This window comes from Scyliorhinus torazame, chromosome 12 (genome assembly GCF_047496885.1).
Source record: "Scyliorhinus torazame isolate Kashiwa2021f chromosome 12, sScyTor2.1, whole genome shotgun sequence".
Taxonomy (NCBI): Eukaryota; Metazoa; Chordata; class Chondrichthyes; order Carcharhiniformes; family Scyliorhinidae; genus Scyliorhinus; species Scyliorhinus torazame.
This window is the reverse complement of record NC_092718.1, coordinates 209,980,938-210,003,789: the sequence shown is the minus strand read 5'-3', so window position 1 is coordinate 210,003,789 and position 22,852 is coordinate 209,980,938. Positions and strand designations below refer to the sequence as shown.

The 22,852-nt window shown below is 49.0% G+C and overlaps 1 protein-coding gene across 2 annotated transcripts in view; it reads right to left on the bottom strand.

Annotated features, from left to right (window-relative positions):
• Positions 1 to 14,127: 14,127 nt before the first annotated feature.
• Positions 14,128 to 22,852, bottom strand: part of LOC140386935 (multidrug and toxin extrusion protein 1-like) — a 75,466-nt gene continuing 66,741 nt past the window's right edge. For both annotated transcript variants that reach the window (XM_072469842.1, XM_072469843.1), the window contains exons 16-18: positions 21,816 to 21,910; positions 20,936 to 21,017; positions 14,128 to 14,528 (exon numbers count right to left, since the gene is read on the bottom strand). In XM_072469842.1, the coding sequence (XP_072325943.1) occupies positions 14,290 to 14,528; positions 20,936 to 21,017; positions 21,816 to 21,910 (416 nt within the window). In that variant the 3' untranslated portion in view covers positions 14,128 to 14,289. The remainder of the gene's footprint in view (positions 14,529 to 20,935; positions 21,018 to 21,815; positions 21,911 to 22,852) is intronic.

Below are 22,852 nucleotides of genomic sequence, written 5' to 3'. Positions count from 1 at the left end.
ACTGTCCAAAGATGTGCAGGTTAGGTGGGGTTACGGGGCGGGAGAGTGGGCCGTGGCAGGGTGCTCATTCAGAGGGTCGGTGCAGACTTGATGGGCCGAATGGCCTCCTTCCGCACTGTGGGGAGTCTATGGAAATCTGTGATCAGTGGAGGCCATGCCTCCAGCTGCCTGAACCGAAAGCTCTGCAATCCCCTCCCTTTAAAGCCCGACCTCTCTCCCCTCCTGCCAAGACGCTCCTCAAATTCTGTCCCCTGACCAAGATTTCAGTCGCCCAGTCTCATATTCCTTCATCAAAATTTGTTTGGTAACAATCCTAGGAAGCAGTTGCCACCTCTGACTGGAGACGTCGCCCGACATGACATGACGGTAATCCATCGGCATGACGGGGATGGGTCTGGGAACATTCCCAGAGCATTATCCCTGTCCGAAATGATGTCAGTAGGCACAGAAAAATAAACAACTCTGATGGACTCGAGGGACTTTCAGGATTTCCAGCGATTTGGGGTTCACAGATTCAAAAGCTAAGTAATGGGGTCCTATTGGGAAAGGGGCAACCACGTAACAGAGTACAATTACAACCAGTGAATTTATTAAATTCAAAATTATTCAATTTACTGTGAACTAACACCTTTTCCACTCAATTATAAACCAACCCAGAGCAGCAGTTTTATTTCTTGAACAAACTGCATTCACGGGAGTGTGGGCATCCAAAATGTCGGCTGCAAACACTGGAAAAACCGGAATACCTTTACGGAAAAAATATGCCTTTGCTCGGAAGCTCCAACCAAACCTCTTTCCATTCAAATAAAACCAAATCCTTTGCAATTCTCTCATTGGTTTTAGATCTGTCGTTGAAATCGGATCATTAGCCAGAGAGGAAGCTTAACCTCATCGGGATCAGACAGTGTCGGAGCAGAAGTAGGCCATTCGGCCCATCGAGCCCGTTCAATGAGATCATGACTGGTCCAATGTGATAATCCTCAACTCCACTTTCCCACCTTTTTTAAAAAAATGTATTTTATTACAAGCATGTATCAAAACAGGTAAGAGCGAATAAACGCCCCGGGAAACATACTTCCCAGCAATCAACTATACCGTCTGTACAGATTTTCCCCCTTTTTCACCCCCCCCCCGACGAACAGCCCCTCAAACACGGTCACAAACATCCCTCAAACCCCCCTGAAGAGCCGCTGTGGTATTTGTGGTGTTGGGCGTTCTGACACACAGATGAGCCAACACAGTTGTATTTGGTACAACGCTGTTTTATTCAAACTTACTATATACAGTTCGTTCTGGATACTCTGCACGTGCTGTCTCCCTGTGTGTGTATTGTAACAGATCTATCCTTGTCCTGGTCTCCAGCTAATACTGGCCACCAGGTGTCGTGTTTGTCCTTTTATACTGTCCCTGTCCTTGTGTGTGATTGGTTGTGGTGTTGTGTGTTCTGATTTGTCTGTTGGTGTATCTATCATGATGTGTGTGTTTGAATATTATGACATCCCCCCTTTTTACAAAGATATGTGCCTACTTGGTTATAAATATAATCGTGTCGTGTGTGCATCTAAGAGTGTGTGTGTGTGTTATTTACAGCATGTGCATACGACGTAACTATATACATGGGGCTATGTCGGGTGTGTCATGCTAATGAGGTTGTACCGTAACAAAACATGAATGCAAAAAAACTTTGACTAGTGGTCCGGTCAAACGATATCTGGAACGATAAAACAACAACAGGATATAATACAGCAGTGTTTAACGTTTAAACGTGTGAGCAGTGTTATAAGTCCAGTCTAATAGGTGTGCAACGAATTTGGGTTGACCGCCTCAAAGGTGGGTCAAGAACCCCCGGCTGATGTGCAAGCCTGGTCAACCTCTGTTTGTTCATTTTCGGCATTACAAATATCCGTCCCATTTTCTGGTTCTGTATCCTCGCGAACATGTTTGTCGACTTCATTGAGGTGGCCTGATTCAGGCACCCGTGACACCTCAAGAATAGGCTGGTCCTCAAGTCGGTTCAGTTGTGGAGATTCGGGTTCACACTGGTTCACATTGGACTGTTGGAGGCGATGCTGTTGCCGAAGTCTCTCCTTTTCCATTTGCTTTACTTCCTGCAGTGCTTGGTTTTCCATTCGTGCAAATATAACATTTAACATCTGTGTTAGTGTTGCCTTGGCTGTGGTTTGGTTTATTAAGTTTTTTTGCTGGCCAGGTAAATATTGTAGCACGTTCTAACAGCCTGTAACACAGTTCCTTCGTGTATTTCTATATGCTGAGATGTTACTGCAGTTAGTAAGGCCTTAATTATCTGCAACTGAACACCTTCGTCGGTTTGTAGTCCTTGAAAACAACCACATATTGTCTCTATGATTCTATCAATTAATTTCTTGCCAGGTATTGTACTGTCTGGGGCATTACCAGTGAGATGCCCATAGGCAATTAATTTCTGTAAACAGTCAAGTGATGTGCTGACTATGCGGGGACATTTCGACTGGCATGCCAACTCAAAAGGGAGAAAATACTTGTCTGCTTCAATAAAGTTTGTCTTGGATTTGACAGGTGGCAAGGTCCCAGAAACAGCCTTAGCTTCTGCATGGGGAGGCTTTTAGCTGCTGTGGCCTGGTCACGGGTGGCGATGGAAGGGGCATGATCCGTGGCAGCTCCACGAAGTAATCCTTGGGAACCAGTGGAGGATCCGGCGTGTGTGCACAGTTCAGTTGCGAGCGTGGAAGGCGGCGCAAGGCTCGCCGATTGCGCCTACGCACCAATCCATCCGCCATGCATACCAGGAACGAGGTGGAGTCTTTTTTCTTTTTATGTTTGTGTTGGTGCCGCTGGACGGCATCTTGTAGCCGATGGGTCGTTGCCATTGAAGAGGCACCATCACTAATATCATGCAAGGCGATGACTGTGCCAGATGTTGAAGTCGGCCGAGACCGTGCACGCTGGTTCCGGCCACATGCTGTGCCGGAAGGGCGACTCCGCAGAGGAACGTCGAAGCATGTCGCCTTGGCGAGAGAATTGTTGCTCGCATCAACGTCTGGCGATGGCGCGAATTGGTGTATCCGTCTTGGACCGCCGGTGCTGGTCGCCACTGCCGACCCAGTGTGACTGCCACGCAATACATTCCCTGTCGCCGTGGCATCCGCCGTCACCCTGAGCGTGCCATCACTGAGGCCGCGACACTGCCTGTCCGGAGCAAAGTCTGGCGTACGTGACTCAGAGTCGGCGCTTGGCTGCTCCCCATCTGGAGTCCGGTCTGCCTTCCGTCGATGCTCCACGTCCGGAGTCCCAACAGGTTCACTGGAGGCAGCCGAGATTCCCTGAAGCTGCACTTCTGGGGTCGGAACATGCAGGAATGCACCGACCAGTGGAGAGGCTCGAGTCATCAAGGGTGGAAGCGGTGCGGCGCCACCGCAGTCGTCAGTGGTCCCACCGTGATCGTCGAGTGCCTCGGTACGCACTAGGCGAGGTCTGTCACCTTGTACCTTTTGCATGGGAAGTGGGATGTTTTTGTCACTCGTCTCACATCCCGTGGATAGATCCTCATTAGCAGCTTGCTGTTCACTAGGGTTGGGTAAATTGTCAGAGTTTTCATCTAGTGGTGCAAACCATGTCGGTGGACTGTCATTGTCTTGCTGTTGTTCTTCATTTGGGCTTTTCTTCTTTGGAATTTTAAATCTTCCCCCAGACATTGCAGAACCTTGTTTATTACCCTCAAATTCTCCCATATGTATGGTCTCAAATGTAGGATCCAATGTTTCTTTCGACATTGTACTATTTTCCAAAGAACATTCCGTTTCAATTTTCTTCTCAGTTACCTCATATGTATCTTTGTCTAATGTACATGCCTTCATAGTCTCTGGGTCTGATTTTGCTGGGACTGGCATAGTCACAGTCTCTTTTACTGTTCTCATTTGCCCACATTATACTCCCCAGACATAACTGCTTAATCTCTGGGGTTATTGTGGTACAATGGATAATCGGGTCGACCTTATCTGCATCTTCACCATTAGTGGAAAGCACACTTGGTTCACTTGAAACTGCTGCGGGTTTCAAGTTCTTTATCTGGCTACTCGATGTCGGTGTCCTCAGGATTCTTGCTCCAATGTTCTGCTCATTTATCAGTGGAGTGTGTATAGATTCAATGCAGTTAATGTTCCCCTCAAGGTTTGAAGAGTCATTACTGACTAACTGCTGGTCTCCGAAGTTGGGACTTTGCGGTGTTGTGGTGAAGGGAGACATTTGTCCCTGCTGTAGGTATGATTCAGGTTGTGTTATTTCCATTACCTGAGGATCAATGTCTTGTCCATTTTTTCGATCCGTACTAAAACACTGGCAATTCTCAGACTGCTCCTTGCAAGTTAAACATACAAGTAATTTCTTTAGCAAATCCTCAGCATCCTTCTGTGACCGTGCAGCATTATTAATCTCTGTTCGGCTATAATGATCCTGAAGGTCAGCGCATAAACCTTTTTCCTTCGGGCTTGGAGGAGGCGATTCCTTTGGCTTGTCTTCAGTTGGGCTTGAACAGTCATCAGCGCTGTGCCCTTCATTGTAGCATGAGAGACCGTCATGGTCATGCTGCTGTGTAGTGGAGCATGGTAGGCTGTTATAGCCTTCTTGCTGTTCACGTGAGCATGGCAGACTTGCATCGTCTGCCGCTGGTTGGTCAGGAGAGGTTGCTAGACCCTCATGGTCTTGTTCCTGCAAGGACTGCGCATCGGAGTCAAGCGTTTTTTCTATCGTGGAGTCGGGAACGCTGAGCGGGATGTGGACCACGCTCTGTGTAGCAGCAGGGCGCTCTCCGTGTGCTTGCACCGCTCCCTGTCTGTTAATGTCAGGCTGCAGCATCATCCGGTACTGATGAGTTGGGACGTCATATCTGCTGGATTGAAGATCCTCAAATCCGAAAAATGAATCTGCATCTGCGTCGGATTCAATGTGGGGGCCGCCAATGTGCAACACGAAAGGTTCGTCCGCGTCGTAGTCGTCTAGGACCATGGAGCTGTCATTGGGCTCGCGAGGTCCAGAAAAAATGTAAAGATCGGTCTCGAAGTATTCGAGGTCGGAATCATCGGCTTGTGCGTAGGTAACTGCTTGTTGCAGGGTTCTTCGGAGGTCAAATTCATCTCCTGGGTCAATTTGCGGCAATGTGCTGTCATTCCAGGTGAGGGAAGGTTGTTTTACAGCTTTAACAGATTTTTGTTTTTCTGATTTGGGACGTTTCCCTTTTAAATTGGATTTGGGACATTTCCCCTTTAAATTGGTGCGGTCTGGGGCCTCTGACATCCTGACGCTCGGTATGTAGCACGTAGGAAGCGACTGCGCATGGGCAGATCGCTGTTCCTTTACCGATGGCCGTTTTCTTGACTGCGCATGCGCAGCGTCTCGTGCATGCGCAAACGAAACTTCCGGTTCTGCGCACTGCTCGCGTGATACCTTTAGCAAGATGGCCACCGACCTCGACCCAACTCTCTCTCAGGCCCGGGATTTCGGCCTCTGGGAATTCGGCCTCCGGGATCCCGGCCACGAGGTGAGTACTGCCGCTTTTCTTATCTTTACTTGCCGATTGGAGTGCGTTTTCCTCACAGTACTTGGCGAATTTGTCCAGGACTGCCTGGTAATCGTACCTTTGTTGCCTCCTGAAGAACCTGAACCTTGTGAAGAATTCTTTTGCCCTTGCACCGGCGATGGTGAGTAGAAATTCAATTTTTTCATTATCATCCAGGTCTTTGAGGTCAGCTGCCACCAGGAACAATTCAAACACGTGCCGGAATCACCGCCAGTTTTCGCGGAGCTCGCCGTGGCACTGAAACGGCTGCGGAACCGGGAGCCAATACATCTTGACTGGGTACTGCTGGTTGTCTCTGTACACTGAGGTATGCCGGCAGGTATCGATCCACTCCTGTACCATGTGGTGTTGGGTGCTCTGATGCACAGATGAACCAACACAGTTGTATTTGGTACAACGCTGTTTTATTCAAACTTACTATATACAGTTTGTTCTGGATACTCTGCACGTGGTGTCTCCCTGTGTGTGTAGTGTAACAGGTCTATCCTTGTCCTGGTCTCCAGCTAATACTGGTCACCAGGTGTCGTGTTTGTCCTTTTATACTGTCCCTGTCCTTGTGTGTGATTGGTTGTGGTGTTGTGTGTTCTGATTTGTCTGTTGGTGTGTCTATCATGATGTGCGTGTTTGAATATCATGACAGTATTATCAGGTTTTAACTCATACTTTATCTTCTCTAATTGCAGGAAGTCATACAGGTCACCCAACCAAGCCGCTACCCCCCGGTGGCGATGCCGACCGCCACTCCAGCAAAATTCGCCGCCGTGCAATCTCAGCCTTGAACATACCTTTGGTTTTCGAAAATATTTTTTTTGAGCTTTTAACATTTCATATCACAAATTCTCAGGGCCAAACAGGACTGATACATACATCAATGAAAGAAGAAGTTCCAACCGACAACTGTGACAATCGCCCCCTTAACGAAAATACTTCTCCTGCAGACTTTGCATTGCCAGACCTGGTGCAGTACATATATACACTGTGTGGTTCAGGTATTAATTTGCCCGCAAATCGGTCTCTTGTAAATTTCCTCCCTTCTGCCTCTCTCCCGTGTTTATCTTGAGTGTATTTGTCCTCCCGCAGTGCCCTTCCCTTCTCTTCTTTCTCTTCCTTGTTCTGTGACTTGCTCTGTGTGCCCCCCTCCGTGCCACTTTATTGCTTGCTGCCCACGAACAGGTCTTGAAACAAGTTGGTGAATGGCTCCCACATCCTGTGAAAGTTGCCTTCCAACCCCCGGATGGGGACTGTTACCTTCTCCAACCTGAGAAATCCCACCAGATCGGACAGCTAGTCTGCAGTCTTGGGTGGTGCTGCCGATCACCGGCCGAGCAGGAGTCTCCGGCGGGGAATCAGGGTGGCAAAGGCTCGGGTGTCAGCTCCCCTCCCCATGAAGGGCTCTGGTTGCTCTGGTTTCCCGAATACCGCCACTAGTGCACACGGTCCCACCCTCACTCCCGCATCCCAGGACATGGCCTCAAAGAAGGACGTCCAGTACCCGACAAGTCTGGGGCACGCCCAGAACATGTGGGCGTCGTTGGCCGGACTCCCTGGCACTGCATTTGTCCTGCAAATCTGTGATGAACCCGCCCATTGGTGTTCTGGTTAGGTGGGCCCTGTGCATCGCCTTTCGTCACGTTACGTTCAGCCCAGCGCACATGGAGGTGAAGTTTGCCCTGGGCAGTGCTTAGAACCAGAGTCCTCCCCCTAACTCCCTGCCTAGCTCTTCCTCTCACTTTTTCCTTGTCGCATCCAGGGGAGAGCGTAACCCTTCTAACAGTTGTCCACACATGTCCACACATTTCCCCTCCCCCAGGTCACCCGCGTCGACTAGTGTTTCTAATAGCGACTGTCCTGGTATCTGGGGATCTGTCATTGTTTCCTTGAGGAGGGAGGTTTTGATCTGTATACACCTCAGGCCGTTCCCTCTCGGGAGCGGAAACTTCTCCGTGAGTTCCCCCCAGGATCGCTACTCTACCATCCGTGTACATGTCCCTAACCATCAGTGTCCCCTTGACCTGTCTCCACCTCGTTAATAATAATCTTTATTATTGTCACAAGTAGGCTTACATTAACCCTGCAATGAAGTTACTGTGAAAAGCCCCCAGTCGCCACATTCCGGCGCCTGTCCGGGTACACGGAGGGAGAATTCAGAACGTCCAATTCACCTAACAAGCGCGTCTTTCGGGACTTGTGGGAGCACCCGGAGGAAACCCACGCAGACAGGGGGGGAACGTGCAGGCTCCGCACAGACAGCGACCCAGCAGGGAATCGAACCTGGGACCCTGGCACTGTAAAGCAACAGTGCTAATCATTGTGCGGCCGTGAAGGAAGCGTCTTTTGTTGCAGGAGTGAACCTGTCATTTTTGCAGATGGCGCTATGGTGGGCATTCTGTAGCCATCTAAGCTGGCCACCTGCAAAGGACCATGGGAATTATGGCCAACCCAGGACTCAGACAGATATAGAGCCTATGTGTATCTGAAACACAGGTAACCAGACCTGATCGAAACCCCCGCTCGTTTGCATTCTAATGGCCCATTTTCCCAGGACAATAGAACTCCAATCAAGCAACCGGTACAGCCACAGACTGATCGGCGCCACTGCCCTTACTCAGAAAGCCCGACTGCCAAGGTCAATGACCGCTAAGGACTCGCCCAGCTATCAAGGCACCCGCCCATTTATTGGCCGAAATCAAAGACAGTGATCAGAGCCCTTTCAAACTATTGGGTCCAAGGTTAAGGGCTGCCAGAGGGATAAAAGAGAGCGCAGCCATGTGTTCTGTCTCTCTTGGATCCGGCCTGTGCCACCCAATTGCAGCAGGAACAGCCAGCCAAGTTCAAGACCAACGATCGCTACCTGACAGTGAGCCCAGCAGAGACAAAGCCACTTTCTTCGAACCAGCCAAGTGAAATTCAGATAAAGGCCTTATCCATTTGCACAGTGCCGGTCGCCCTGAAGTTAAGGGTAGGTTATTGTAGCTGATAGGTGTAGTTTAACTCGCAGTAGATATTGTGTTTGCATGTTGACATAACTCTTGTGTATGTAAATAAACCATCTTTTTAACTAACTAACTGGTTGTGTGGTCATTTGATCGATATAAGGGAAGGCTTGTGGTTCACCAACATTATTAATAGAGCAACAATTCCAGTTAGTCCGAAGTGTTGTTTCAATTGATTCCACATTCGGAGCGTGGCTACTACCATTGGGCTTTTCAAGTATCTGGACGGGGTGGGGAATGGAAGTGCGGTTGTGGCCCGCGATCGGAGGGATGTCCCTGCACAGGAACATTCTTCCCTCCTCAGCCACTCCGCTCCCGGTTCCTGCGCCCGTTCCTGTACCCGTTCTGCTGTGGCTGCCCAGTGGTAGAACTGGAGGGTCAGGAAGACAGGACCTTCCACATTCCTCCTCCTTTCCAGGATCTTCCTCCTAATCTCCCCGTGACTGCGTGGGTTTCCTCCGGGTGCTCCGGCTTCCTCCCACATTCCAAAGACGTGCAGGTCAGGTGGATTGGCCGCGATAACTTGCCCTTAGTGACCAAAAAAGGTTAGGAGGGATTATTGGGTTATGAGGATAGGGTGGAAGTGAGGGCTCAAGTGGGTCGGTGCAGACCCGATGGGCCGAATGGCCTCCTTCTGCACTGTATGTTCTATGTAATCCTCGGACTCTTGCCCCCCCCCCCCCCACACACAAACAGCATGATTAATTTATCAACTGTGCTGAAAAAGAAAGGCCTTGGGGATGTAGAGCGGGAGGGATCTGAACAGGAAGAGGAACCTGGGCAGTATGACCATCTTCCTTTAAAATAAATTTAGAGTACCCGATTATCTTTTTCCCCAATTAAGGGGCAATTTAGCGTGGTCAATCCACCTAGCCTGCACATCTTTGGGTTGTGGGGGTGAGACCCACGCAGACACGGGGAGAATGTGCAAACTCCACACGGCCAGTGGCCCGGGGCCGGGATCGAACCTGGGTCCTCAGCGCTGTAGACAGCAGTGCTAACCACTGCGCCACCGTACCGCCCTCGATCATCTTGATTGTCTGCACTCTCCCTGTGAGGGTGAGTGGGAATGAGCTCCACCTCTGTAGGTTCTTTTTAACTTCCTCCACCAGACTTGCCAGGTTCCATTTGTGGATCCGTGTCCCGTCATGGGCTATTAGGATCCCCAGGTAGCGGAATTTGGTCAGGTCCAGTCTGAATGGCAGTCCCCCCTGTTCTGCCCCACCCCCCATGGGGGTTCACAGGGAAGATTTTGCTCTTATTGAGGTTAAGTTTGTAACCTGAGAAGGCTCCGAACTCCTTCAGGAATTTCATTATCCCTTCCCTGCAGGCCAGGAGGTTTGAGATGTAGAGGAGCAGCTCTCCCGCATAGAGTGAGACTCTGTGCTCTCTGTCTCCCCTTTAGACACCTCCCCATCCCTTCGCCGCTCTAAGGGTTATAGCCAGTGGCTCGATCGCCAGGACAAACAGCAGTGAGGACAGCGGGCATCCCTGCCCCGTGCCTCTGTGCAGCCGGAAGAATCCAGAGCTGGTGGGGTGTTTGTCCGCACGCTTGCCATGGGAGCGCTGTGCTGTAGTTCCACCCAGGAGGTGAACCCTGACCCAAACCCAAACCCTTTCAGTACCTCTGTGAGGTACTTCCATTCAATCCTGCCAATGGCCTTTTCTGGATCAATCACTTTTGATGCCCTCCCCCCAGATGGGGGTCATGATCACGTTCAGCAGTCGCCTGATGTTCGCTGTCAGCAGCCTGCCCTTGGCAAAGCCCACCTGATCTTCCATGACCGGCACTCCAGCCGCCTCACCGGGGCCTTCACCAGGATCTCAGTGTTAAGGAGTTAGGTGGGTCTAGAGGCTTGAGACAGCATTGATGGCAGGGTTCTCTGTGCTAGTGATTCTGCGAACATCTCCCGCAGGTGGGGGGCCAGTGATGGCCCAAATGTTTTATACAAGCCCACTGGGTATCCGTCCAGCCCCGGCAACTTCCCCGCCTGCATGGAATTAATGCTGTGCATGACTTCCCTCAATTCTAGTGGTGCTTCCAGGCCCCTTTCCCTATCTGCTCCCAAGACCGGCCACCTAGAGGTTCCCCTTCAAGCCACTCATTACCCTGACTTGGAAATATATCACTGTTCCTTCACTGTCGCTGGGGCAACATCCTGGAATTCCCTCCCTGACAGCACAGTGGGTGTACCTACACCTCAAGGACTGCAGCGGTTCAAGAAGGCAGCTCATCACCACCTTCTGAGTGGCAACTCGGGATGGGCAATAAATGCTGGCCTAGCCAGCGTTGCCCACATCCCTAAATGAATAAAATTATACCAAGCTAAGATGCAAACTGAAGAAGGAAACGGGATTTCAGGAGGATGTAAGCAGGTTAGCAATGTGGGAAGTTAGAAGGCAATGCCAAGAAATCTGGTAGAAGTACATTTTGCATAAAACATCAGTGAAAGAAAATATATACTATATAGTTAAATTCTTAAAACAGTGGAGGGACTGAGATCACGGGATGCTGATATATAGGTGTTAAAATCAGGCAGTACAGTTAGAAATGACCATTTTGACATATTGAGTGAAATTTTCCATTATTTGGGCTGAGTGTCGTTGTGGGCGAGAAAGCGGCCGGCACAATTTTTTAGGCACTTAAGAAAAATTTCCACGAGATTCATATGGTCTCAGTCCGGTTGAATGAATATAAAGCAATGTTTATTTCTTTAAGAACTCATTTTGGTACATTCACACAAAATTAAATCAACAGACTTTTTCCTGCGTGCCTTGAAATGTCCTTGAGGCACCAACGAGTGAAAGCAAAAACTTCAAGATAAAGGTGACTCCAGATTTACAAAATTAAAAGTCATTTCAACAAAAGGCCTGAAAAGTAATTTTTACGAATGCTTCAAGGACTCTCCGACTGCTAAAATTCCTCTCTCTGATTAGTCAAATGGATCAAATTCTTAAGGGAATCCTTATTGGGTTTAGACCCTTACTTAGTTTCATTTGTTCTAATTCTTTACTCCAAATTAATTTACTTTCCCACGACTCTTGTCCCACGTTCAAACTCCCTACAACACGTCTGGTCTCAGTTACAAGATTGTTTCTAACTCGTTGAATGTACCCTCATATCTCTTACTTTCAGTACTTACAGTACATTATTCGTAACATTTGAGACAGTCATGGACAGTATTCAAAAGATTAGCCAATTTTATAACTTGCTCATATTTCTACAAATTCAATCATTTCAAGAATAATTTTATTTTCCAGTATATTTCAGCTAATATTTTAAAGGACCCCCCTCTATAATTGTTCAATCCAACAGGCAACATCCTGGAACTCCCTCCTTAACAGCACAGTGTGTGTACCCACATCTGATGGACTGCAGCGGTTCAAGAAGGCAGCTCATCACCACCTTCTGAGTGGCAACTCGGGATGGGCAATAAATGGTGGCCTAGCCAGCGTTGCCCACATCCCTAAATGAATAAAATTATACCAAGCTAAGATGCAAACTGAAGAAGGAGATGGGATTTCAGGAGGATGTAAGCACGTTAGCAATGTGGGAAGTTAGAAGGCAAATGCAGTTTAATGCCAAGAAATCTGGTAATAGTACATTTTGCATAATGTACTATTTTCCATTATTTTGGCTGAGTTGTTGTGGGCGAGAAAACGGGCGACATAATTTTTTAGGCACTTAAAAAAAATTTCCACGGGATTCACGGCGTGCCGATGGTGAGATGGCTTTGACTCGCCCGTCCGGGAATCAGCCGAGCATTTCAATCAGGTGGGCACCGCATTTAAACCCCTCCCCTGCACCTGGTCATAGTGCGGCCATGAGGACGGCACTGAGGAAGCCAGCGCCGAGGTTCTCGGAGGGGGCTCGGAACAGGCTGCTGGAGGTGGTGGAGGAGAGGCGTTAAGAGCTATACCCTTGAGTGGGTCAGAGTCCATTCAGTAAGGTCACAAACCTGGCATAGGAGGGGGGTGGGGGGGGGTAGCGCTGGTCAGCGCCTGCAGCCTGCGCGGGAGGGCGGGTGGTCTGTTCAAGAAAAAGATGGATGGTCTCCTCCATGCAGCCAGGATAAGTAATTCTTCTCGTCTGTCACTCCTCATCCACAAGCACACCTATCCCACCTCAGTTGACATTTGGTGAAAAAAAGACATTTCCTGTCAGAATCGCTGGGCGGGATTTTACGCACAACCCACCGCGTGTTTCGTGGCGGCAGAGGTGGCCTCCTTCTGGTCCCGCCTTGCCGGTGGGTCTTTCCGTTGAATGCACCACTCGCCGTCAGGAAACCTGCGGCGGGGGTACGCTGTAGGCGGGATCTGAGAGCCCCGCTGACATGAACAGTCAGAAAACGCTGCCCAATGATAAAGCTGGAGTTAGGTTCTGTCGAACATTTCTGGCCCAGAATTTTTTTTTAAATGTACAAGTTGAAACACCGTGCCTCACGTGCGCAACACTGAACACTGTGAGCTTCTGGTTGAAATAATTTGGAAAATAAAATAAGTCACTGAATGTAAAAGAAATCCTTTAGAAAGAAAAATCCAAGCGAAGTAGCATTCAGCTGGTTCTTTCACTTTCCTTTAGCAGTCGCTCAGCTTCGAGGATGATTTGCATCTACTTCGGCTCAATGGGTTTGAGGGGGGGGGGATGTTTTACTCGTCAGCAATGCTTCAGTGGAGGTGTCTTTGAGTGACGTGGAACCTTGGTGCCTGGCATGTTGGCTTGGGGGAATGACCTGGCTGTTGCACCACAGTGGGTCGCCCAAACCCTCTTGGAATATCCTCTGCTCGGTCTCCAGCCTTGGGATGTTTTAAATCCCCATTTCGATAGATGTAGAAATCGTTATCAAGCTTTTACACTTGCTAGCCACCACCGACCGACCCCCCCCCCCCCCCCCCCCCCCCCACCACCACCACCACCACCACCACCCACCACCACAATGAATTGTCCATTCATGCCATTCTCCATGCCGTGTACCTGGGGAGCAGAATGCGTTGGAGGTGCACAGGTGAGTACAGTTCCCTGGAAGGGGGGAAAGGGTCATGCCTGGGCTATACCCAGACACTTCCCCCTTTAAACCTAGGTTTCCAGCAGGGCGGGCTCGATCAGAACCTGCACTGCCCCCATTGTGGGACCAGCACAGGCGGGCGGCAGAGCGGTCCACAGACCAGGAGTTGGACAGGCCTGGGCAGGAGGTTTCGCTGCTTGCACTGGACTTGACGCTATACTACTGCACAGGACCCAAGGTTAATGCTGAACATTCCCAAAGATAGCTCGCCGAACGGCCTGTCAACTACTGCAACTCCACCATTCCGCCTAGCTGGCGGTAGAAAACAATATCCGGGAAAGTGATGGAGGATTCGGAGACATTGACTAATGGTTGCAACTAAGTCAAACAGTTTCTACCGAGTCTCGGACATCCAGACCCTGATCACAAAAGTGTCACCTTGCTCACTGGGGCCCTGGCACAACCATTGAATTGGAAATGCTCCTTTCAAACCCTCCAGCTTAACACGATCCAACCGAGGTGACAGTCATTCATGAGGCATTTAGAAATCTGCTCATAATTGATCATTGTTAATATTTATTTGACAGTTGATTAGAATTCACCGGTAGCAATTGGTTTGTGTGAACTTTGCCCTCTCTTGCCCTTTGCCGTCACAGTCTTACTCTTCAAGCTGTAGAAAAAAATACTCTTGCTTTGTCTCGACAAGGTTCACTGGGGTCTACGAGCCATTTTCAAGACTAAAGTGTATCACCAGCCCAATTGCCAGGATGAGTGGTCCTGAAAGGAAGGCCAGGCCACGACGAATGATCAGTTGTTTTGTGGTCAAGAGTTCTCCAACCGTGGTGACTCCAGCGTCCACAATGGGAGGCTCCTCTATCACCTGGTCATTGTTTAACCTTTGTTCCAAGTCGCATGCATTAGGCATCAAAGCCATTTCATTGTTTACTGCGTCGACCTCTGAGAAAAAAAAGTCACATTGAAATGTTGTAAGTGCATGATGGTACCAGCTTATCCATTTTCTTTTTTTAATATATACTTTTATTCAATGTTTTAATTTTTTTAAAGTAACACAGCAAAAACATTTTCAATGCACAACAGGTACAATACAGAAGACGAAGAAGTGATGCATTTTGGTAGATCAAATCAGAGCAGGAACTACTCAGTTAATGGTAGGGAGTTGGGGAGAGTTACAGAACAAAGAGATCTAGGGGACAGGTTCATAGCTCCTTGAAGGTGGAGTCGCAGGTGGACAGAGTGGTGAAGAAGGCATTCAGCATGCTAGGTTTTATTGGCCAGAATATTGAATACAGGAGTTGGGACGTCTTGTTGAAGTTGTACAAGGCATTGGTAAGACCACACATGGAGTACTGTGTTCAGTTCTGGTCACCCTATTATAGGAAGGATATTGTTAAACTAGAAAGAGTGCAGAAGAGATTTACAAGGATGCTACCAGGACTTGATGTTCTGAGTTATAAGGAGAGGCTGGATAGGCTGGGACTTTTTTCCCTGCGACGTAGGAGGATTAAAGGTCTATAAAATAATGAGTAGCATCGATAAGGTAGATAGTCGACACCTTTTCCCAAAGGCAGAGGAGTCTAGAACTAGAGGGCATAGATTTAAGGCGAGAGGGGAGAGATACAAATGAGATCAGAGGGGAAATTTCTTCACACAGAGGGTGGTGAGCATCTCTGGAACGGGTTGCCAGGGGCAGTGGTAGAGGCCGGTTCAATTTTGTCCTTTAAAAAGCAGATAGAGAGTTACATGGGCAGGGTGGGTATAGAGGGATATGGGCCAAATGCGGGCAAGTGGGACTAGCTTAGTGATAGAAACTGGACGATATAGACCAGATGGGTCGATGTATCCATGCTGTAAACATCTATGACTTTCATTATTGCAAATACGAGAACAAGCCAAAATAGATCAATTTAGAACAACAGACTTTATGAACTAGTAAATGCAGTTTTAATACCCGGTCAGTCAAAGAGACAAATTAGGGGGAGAAGGGGATCAGGCCATTTAAATAAGATCGGATAACACCACAGGCCGCACACCTTTATGTACTGCGAGATTAAGACTTACAATATGGCTCGAGGGAAAGCTACCGAGAGTTAGGTCAGTCAAAGAAGAGCCTATAAATTTGAGATAAGGGTCCCACACTTTACAGAATGCACCAGACTTAGAATGGATCACAAGCATCAGGAATTCGGTAGGAATACATTCCACGACAATTTATGCCAGTTTTGAATTGAAGGATACTTGTCTCTGATCCAGGAGCAGAGGATACTTTTACCAGCTGCAAAGGTCAGGACATTGTACAGCACGTTTTCATTAATGTCAGTAATTATCCACATCTGGAAGACCCAGAATTGGGAACAAAGGATTAAGTTCTAAGGCTCTATCACATATCCTCTAAAGCTCCCCCACTGCACAGACCAATACGATTGAATTTTAACACAGGTCCATATGAAATGTATATAATCAGCCTCAAACATCAGGCACTTTTGCGACATTGGGGATGTAGCAGGATCAAAACTGCACCTCAGCCTCGGTGTGATATTCAAGCGGTGCAGTATCTTAAACTGATTCTCCTTCATTCTATACATACTGAAATTCTGTTGGCATAATCCCATACACTGCCCCATGTCTCCTCGTCAATATTAGTTGCGGAGTCTTTTTCCCAAGGCTGCAAAGTACCCAAATTACTAATGCAGGATCTAGAACAAAATGTATCATAAAACCTGCTACTTAACATTTTAGGCGCCGCAGAAATCAGGCTGTTTTCCAATGGGGATATAGGCTGGGTGAGGCAGGAGCAGCAAAATGTGCCCCAGCAGCATCATCGTGGAGTAACTGGGGTGCAGGGAGGTGGGTCACACCCCCTTTCTATAGCAGCAGTTGCAGTAAAGGAGAGGCTTAAAGAGACAATTTATAGGGAGCCAGTAAAATATAAAATTTAGGAATTGGGTTGGACCTGGTGGTTGGTGGGGCGAGGGAGGGGAGACACGAACCTGGTGGTTGTGGGGGGGAGGTCGGAGTTGGACCCAGTGGGGGGGGGGAATTGGATTGGAATCGGGAGGGGGGGTCACAATTATACTCTGTGGCGGGGAGGGCCGGACCCAGTTTTTTTTTTGGGGGGGTCCCATGGGGTAGGGGGGGTCAGTTGGCAGGGAGGTCAGTGCAGGAAGGGGGGGTCAGTACAGGAGGGTGGGTCAGGTTCAGGTCAGGCCGGGGGGGGGGGGGGAGGTTCAGGTGTGGGGTGTCCCATGGGGAATCATGTTTGTGCTGGGTGTCCTGCGCAAGGCTGGGTTTGGTTGTCTAAATAGTTACTCTGGAGTTAGAAGTGGGGTTTTTCCCCTTCTAACTCTTTGTTACAAACATCTGGTTAGATCCCAACAGTGGCTAAGATACTGGACCAGAATCCGAATGTTTTATTTTTAAGACTGTGTGGAAAGATCGATTCACTCCAGGGGTGTTTGCATAAGAAATAGAGCTTGGTTATTTTTACAAACAAAACTTTATTAAAACAACAGGAAAACTATATTTAAACATTTAAACTGCAAACCCAGCAAGACCAACTTACATGTATCTTTGAACCCTAACACAAGATTTCCTATCAAACAGCACACAACATGACATACAGTTCTATGCTCCACTTGCACAGGCAGGCAAACCTGATACTTGCATTCACAGAAGATATTCCTGCTGACAGTGAAACACCCTTCAGACCCTTTTCCGAAAGACACTCTTGGTTAGCAACTTTTCATGACCTCTCTTGGTCGTCTTCTCTCCCCCACCTGCTGGAACAGGATTCTATTATCTCCCTAAGCTCCGCCCAGTCCCTCAAACGATAGTTCTGTCCTGGGGTGCCCAGACTTGAGTTCACCCTTGTTATCTGTGTTTTGATTGCCCACTCCTGTTTACACAAAAGAACAGGGCCATGCTATGAATATGCAATTAGCCTCCAATTTACAGCCAAAGGAGGCCATTAGACTCTGCAATGGGCTAATGGATGGTCAGATCAGAGGGTCCCAAAGGACAATGGATCTTGAGTGAATCCACCCCGGCTGAACAGGGGTACCTTTTTATTCCCATTAACAAATTAAGTCTGAATGGGATAATGCTAATCAGGCCAGGTTTGGGCATATATCTCTGACTCAGTGCTAGCTGTTTTACCCTCAGTCTGTTAATCCCTAAAGTGTCCACTACATCTTCGATCCCATTTCTGGATCCAACTTTCTCACATCTACCTATCATAACACTCTTTCAGAGCAACTATCTGGATAAAACTCGCAAAACATTCCAAATTTAGCAACTTAAATTGCTTCTGCCAGATGGTTTCCAGCGCAACGCAATTCTCCAGGGAATTTAGCACTTCTAGGCAATTGCGAGCCTAATGTGGGAACTTCTCAGAAGGATTCCCAGCGCATCATTGGGGTGCCCCTTAAATGCGACACTGGGGAGCCCAGAGGTTCGGCCATTGTTTTGCTGGAGGCTCTGTGGAGCTTCCAGTGAAGTTGTCATGAGCAATCGGAAGAAACCCTCTGAAACTCCAAGTCCAAATAGCTCACATGTCTTCAGCACAGAAACGATAGATTCCATCAAATGAAAGACAAAGGGTGGGATTCTCTCAGCCGTGCGTTTCTGGGCGATGCGCTACTCACTGGCGACGCGATTCTCTACTCGCGCCGCTCGTCAATGGGATTTCCTATTGAACCTTCCCCATGCCTCCGGGAAAACCGCGGCAGGGGCGTGCTGCCAGCGGGAACAGACCATTCCAGCGGTTGTAAAATTCCAGCCATATGATCATTGGAGGCAGTACAGAGGAGATTTACTGGGATGATCCCGGGTATGGAGGGGCTGCCACATGAGGAAAGATCGGACAGGTTCTCCTTGGAGTTGAGAAGAATGAGGTGACATGATTGAAACACATGGGTCAGACAGGGTAAATGTTGGGAGGATGTTCCCACTCACGGGAGAGTGTAGGACCAGAGGGCAGAGTCACAGAATAAGGGGGCGCTCATTGAAGATGGATTTGAGGAAGAATTTCTTCTCAAAGAGTGGCGAATCTTTGGAATTTTTTCCCTGGACAGCTGTGGGAGACCGAGTCCTTGAACATTTTCAAGGCTGAGATCAATAGGTTTTTAATCAGTGGGGGAATTATGGGTTTACGGAGATAAAGCTGGAAAGTGGGTTCAGGGAGAGTTAGATCAGCCGTGATCTCATTAAATGGCGGAGCAGGCTCGAAGGGCTGGGTGGCCTGCCTACTCCTGTTCCTCTGTCTTACAGTCTCATGTCGAAAGGCAATTGGACATGTATTTGAAGAGAACAAAACTGCAGGTGCATGGGGAAAATGTTGAGATGTGGTACGAATTTGGAAATCTCTTTCAAAAGGGCCAACACAGACCCAATGATCTGAATGGCCTCCTTCTGTGCTGTATGATTCTGATCCATTTATTCCCTTCTGTAATAGTCATGTTTATGGATTAAAGGGAAGGACGAGCTCAGACGTGACCCACCCAACACATACACCCATCAAAAAGCGTTAAAGAATCTGAGAATCTAAAAGGGGCTGGTTTAGCACAGGGCTAAATCGCTGGCTTTGAAAGCAGGCCAGCAGCACAGTTCAATTCCCGTACCAGCCTCCCCGAACAGGCGGCGGAATGTGGCGACTAGGGGCTTTTCACAGTAACTTCATTTGAAGCCTACTTGTGACAATAAGCGATATTCATTTCATTTTTGAGATGTCTGTCAACCCCAACTAAAATTCTGTGGAAATTCAATCCCATTGGATGTTATCTGCAATGGGAATCCCTTACATTGATTGTTCATTTTACATTGGTGAGGAAATCTAAAAATAGATAGCCACTGCAATGATTTTGAATCCTGACACTGATTGGGTTGTAGCACCAGATGACTGTGCAACTTGGTACTGGAAAGATGCCGAGATTTGCTGGTAATTTCATCGAATGTGCTGTGGTGGGGACTGTGAAAAATCAGAGATGTCCAGAGGTTAGATCTGGGACAATGGCAAGAAAACACAAACAATCTCTCTCCTCTCTTACGTATCTCTAACTTTCAGTTTCCTGTGCACTGCATAACCTTTATTCATTTATAACCACGTGATAACCACAGATCTCAGCTTTTAAAGTTATCGGTGTTTTCACTGATCTCCAACAGGGCTTTGAACAAAGTGATTAATAAGGATGAGAGGCTTCCTTGTAGCAGAGGTTCTGACTACTTTTGTCAGTGGGATTTCCGTGCTGTTTAATTTATGTTGATAGGTTAACTAAATGACAACCGATTAATTTTATGAAAATCCAGCAAAGAATTTTCTCACTCAACTTTTACTTATTAATGTTCTTTTTTGGATTAGCACTGTTGCTTCACAGCTCCAGGGTCCTGGGTTCGATTCCCGGCTTGGTTCACTGTCTGTGTGGAGTCTGCACTTCTCCCCATGTCTGCGTGGGTTTCCTCCCGGTGCACCCGTTTTCTCCCACAAGTTCCGAAAGACATTGGACGAGATTCTCCGACCCCCCGCCGGGTCGGAGAATCGCCGGGGGCTGGCGTGAATTCCGCCCCTGCCGGTTGCCGAAGTCTCCGGCACCGGATATTCGGCGGGGGCGGGAATCGCGCCGCGCTGGTTGGCGGGGCCCCCAGCTCGATTTTCTGGCCTGAATGGGCCGAAGTCCCGCCGCTAAAATGCCTGTTCCGCCGGCGTAAATTAAACCACCTACCTTACCGGTGGGACAAGGCGGCGCGGGCGGGCTCCGGGGTCCTGGGGGGGGCGCGGTGCGATCTGGCCCCGGGAGGGGTGTCCCCACGGTGGCCTAGCCCGCGATCGGGGCCCACCGATCCGCGGGCGGGCCTGTGCCGTGGGGGCACTCTTTCCCTTCCGCCTCTGCCACGGTCTCCGCCATGGCGGAGGCAGAAGAAACTCCCTCCACTGCGCATGCGCGGGAATGCCGTCAGCGGCTGCTGACGCTCCCACGCATGCGCCGCCCGGAGTTGTCATTTCCGCGCCAGCTGGTGGGGCACCAAATGCCTTTTCCGCCAGCTGGCGGGGCGAAAATTTGTCCGGCGCCGACCTAGCCCCTCAAGGTTGGGGCTTGGCCCCCAAAGATGCGGAGCATTCCGCACCTTTGGGGCAGCGCGATGCCCGTCTGATTTGCGCCGTTTTGGCCGCCAGTCGGCGGACATCGCGCCGTTTCCGGAGAATTTCGCCCATGAGGTGAATTGGACATTCTGAATTCTCCCTCCGTGTACCCGAACAGGCGCCAGAGTTTGGCGACTAGGGGCTTTTCACAGTAACTTCATTGCAGTGTTAATGTAAAGCCTACTTGTGACACGAATAAAGATTTTCTTACCTGTTGAGGTATCTTTTAATTGACCTCGAGAGGTGCCGTTTGGGGTGTCCATATCTCTCATCATTCCTGCATTGACCTGGGCCTTTGAAGAAAGGACAAAATAATCATGAAAGGTGAGTGAAGAGCACTACAGAGATAGCACTTCCTGTCGAAAGCACTCTCCCATCCAAATTGTTTAAAATCTGCTTTAAATATAATAATGTGCGTCAGTTTTTTAAGATTTAATTTCATACTAATCGCACACTTAGCCCTCTCGGAGATCCGACGTCTCAGGACTTCCTTCGTGAGGTCGGCCAGTGACATTGTGTGGAGTTCCATGTTATGGTGGGAGGTAGAAAATTGTTGGCAAATTACTATTCAGAACAGTCTGAGGACCAACGTTCCTGTTGGTTGAGCAAGGAACCTCTCGTTTCACCTCAGATGTGTTCATAAGCAAGTCGCAGAGGTGAATAGGACAACCAAATTTTGCTTTAACTTCGTCAGGAGTTATGAAGGTCAGGTTTTTTTCTTTAACAGGAGCATTATGCCTCATTTCTCATCGAAGGTGATGACACGGGGTTCTGCGATGCGTATTCCTCGGCAGCGGGAGGCATCATGCCGTTCGCTGTTGGCGGGATTCTCTGCTCCCGTTGCTGTCAATGGGAACCCACATTGAAGCCACTCCCCGCCACCGGAGATCCCGCAGTGCGTTGCCGGGGCGGGGGGGTGACCAGAGGGTCCCGTCGCCAGCGAATGGGCGGAGAATTACGGCCAGGGTCTCTCGAGTGAGTACCTGTGCACTCTGCCAACTGGGTAGAGTGTACGATACTGGGAGTCATGGGGATGTGAAGAAAGGAAACACAACTTTTAAAAATAGTGTTGAAAAAAACTCTGCTCTTACCTGATTGGCAGCTTTCTTCCAGTTGATTCTGCAAATCACTATCAGAAAGATGACAGTCTGTGAAGACGCACAAAGAAACATCCCGATCCAGAGACCTGCAAAATAATAATGGTGCGGTGAGTAAGGAGAGTTGAGTTTTCCATCACTTCTACGCTTTTAGCTAACCCATTCATCTTTACCAGATGCCTGGTGTCAGCCTGCATGGTTCTACTTTCCAACAATTGGCCTCAGCACCACTGGGTTGGGTGCATGAGGAATTAAGTCAAGGGCCCTGCTCCTGATTAATATCTGAAGTTCCATGTTGGAAGTGCACATGCGTGAAAGTTGGTCAAGTCCCTTGACTCGACCCAAGTGCAATGCTTCCCTCCGGCCAATATTCCAGTGTCCGTGGTTACACGTGAAAAATGGCCATGGGACGAAGGTTACACTGTCTCATGACACAGAGTGAGCATTAATAGGGACCAGTACCAAAATTACACAGGGACATATTGCGACTGGACAAGTCAAAGACTAAAGGAGCTCTGACAGTGTCGAGGGTCAGTGCACCAGAGCAAACTGCCCTACAACCCAATTATTTCACTCCAGCTGTGGAACTGGCCTCAACCAATAATTTGGAACCCCAGGGGGGGCGATCGCGCCGGGCCGGAGAATCGCCACAACCGTGCCATGACGCCCAGACGCCGGGGTGCGATTCTCCGGCCCCACTGTGCATGCGCGGGTTGGCGCGGCGCCCAATGGGAACTGCTTCAGCGCCGTGCTGGCCCCCTGTGGGGAGACAGAACCGGTCATCCCCGTGCCCGTTTCGCGCCGTCGTGAAACGCGACGGTGTTCACGACGGCGCAAACACTGGGGCTCCATTTGGGAGAATCGACGCCCAGGTATCTCCAATCCTCAACGCAGAGGATAAATCTGACACCAACCAATGAGGGCCCTGTTGGCACTGCCTCAACCATTAGCAAAGTGGTGGGATCAAATATTATTGCAATTTTCACAGGGTACAAAGTTTACAGAATATTCAGTTGTATTCCACTCCAGGA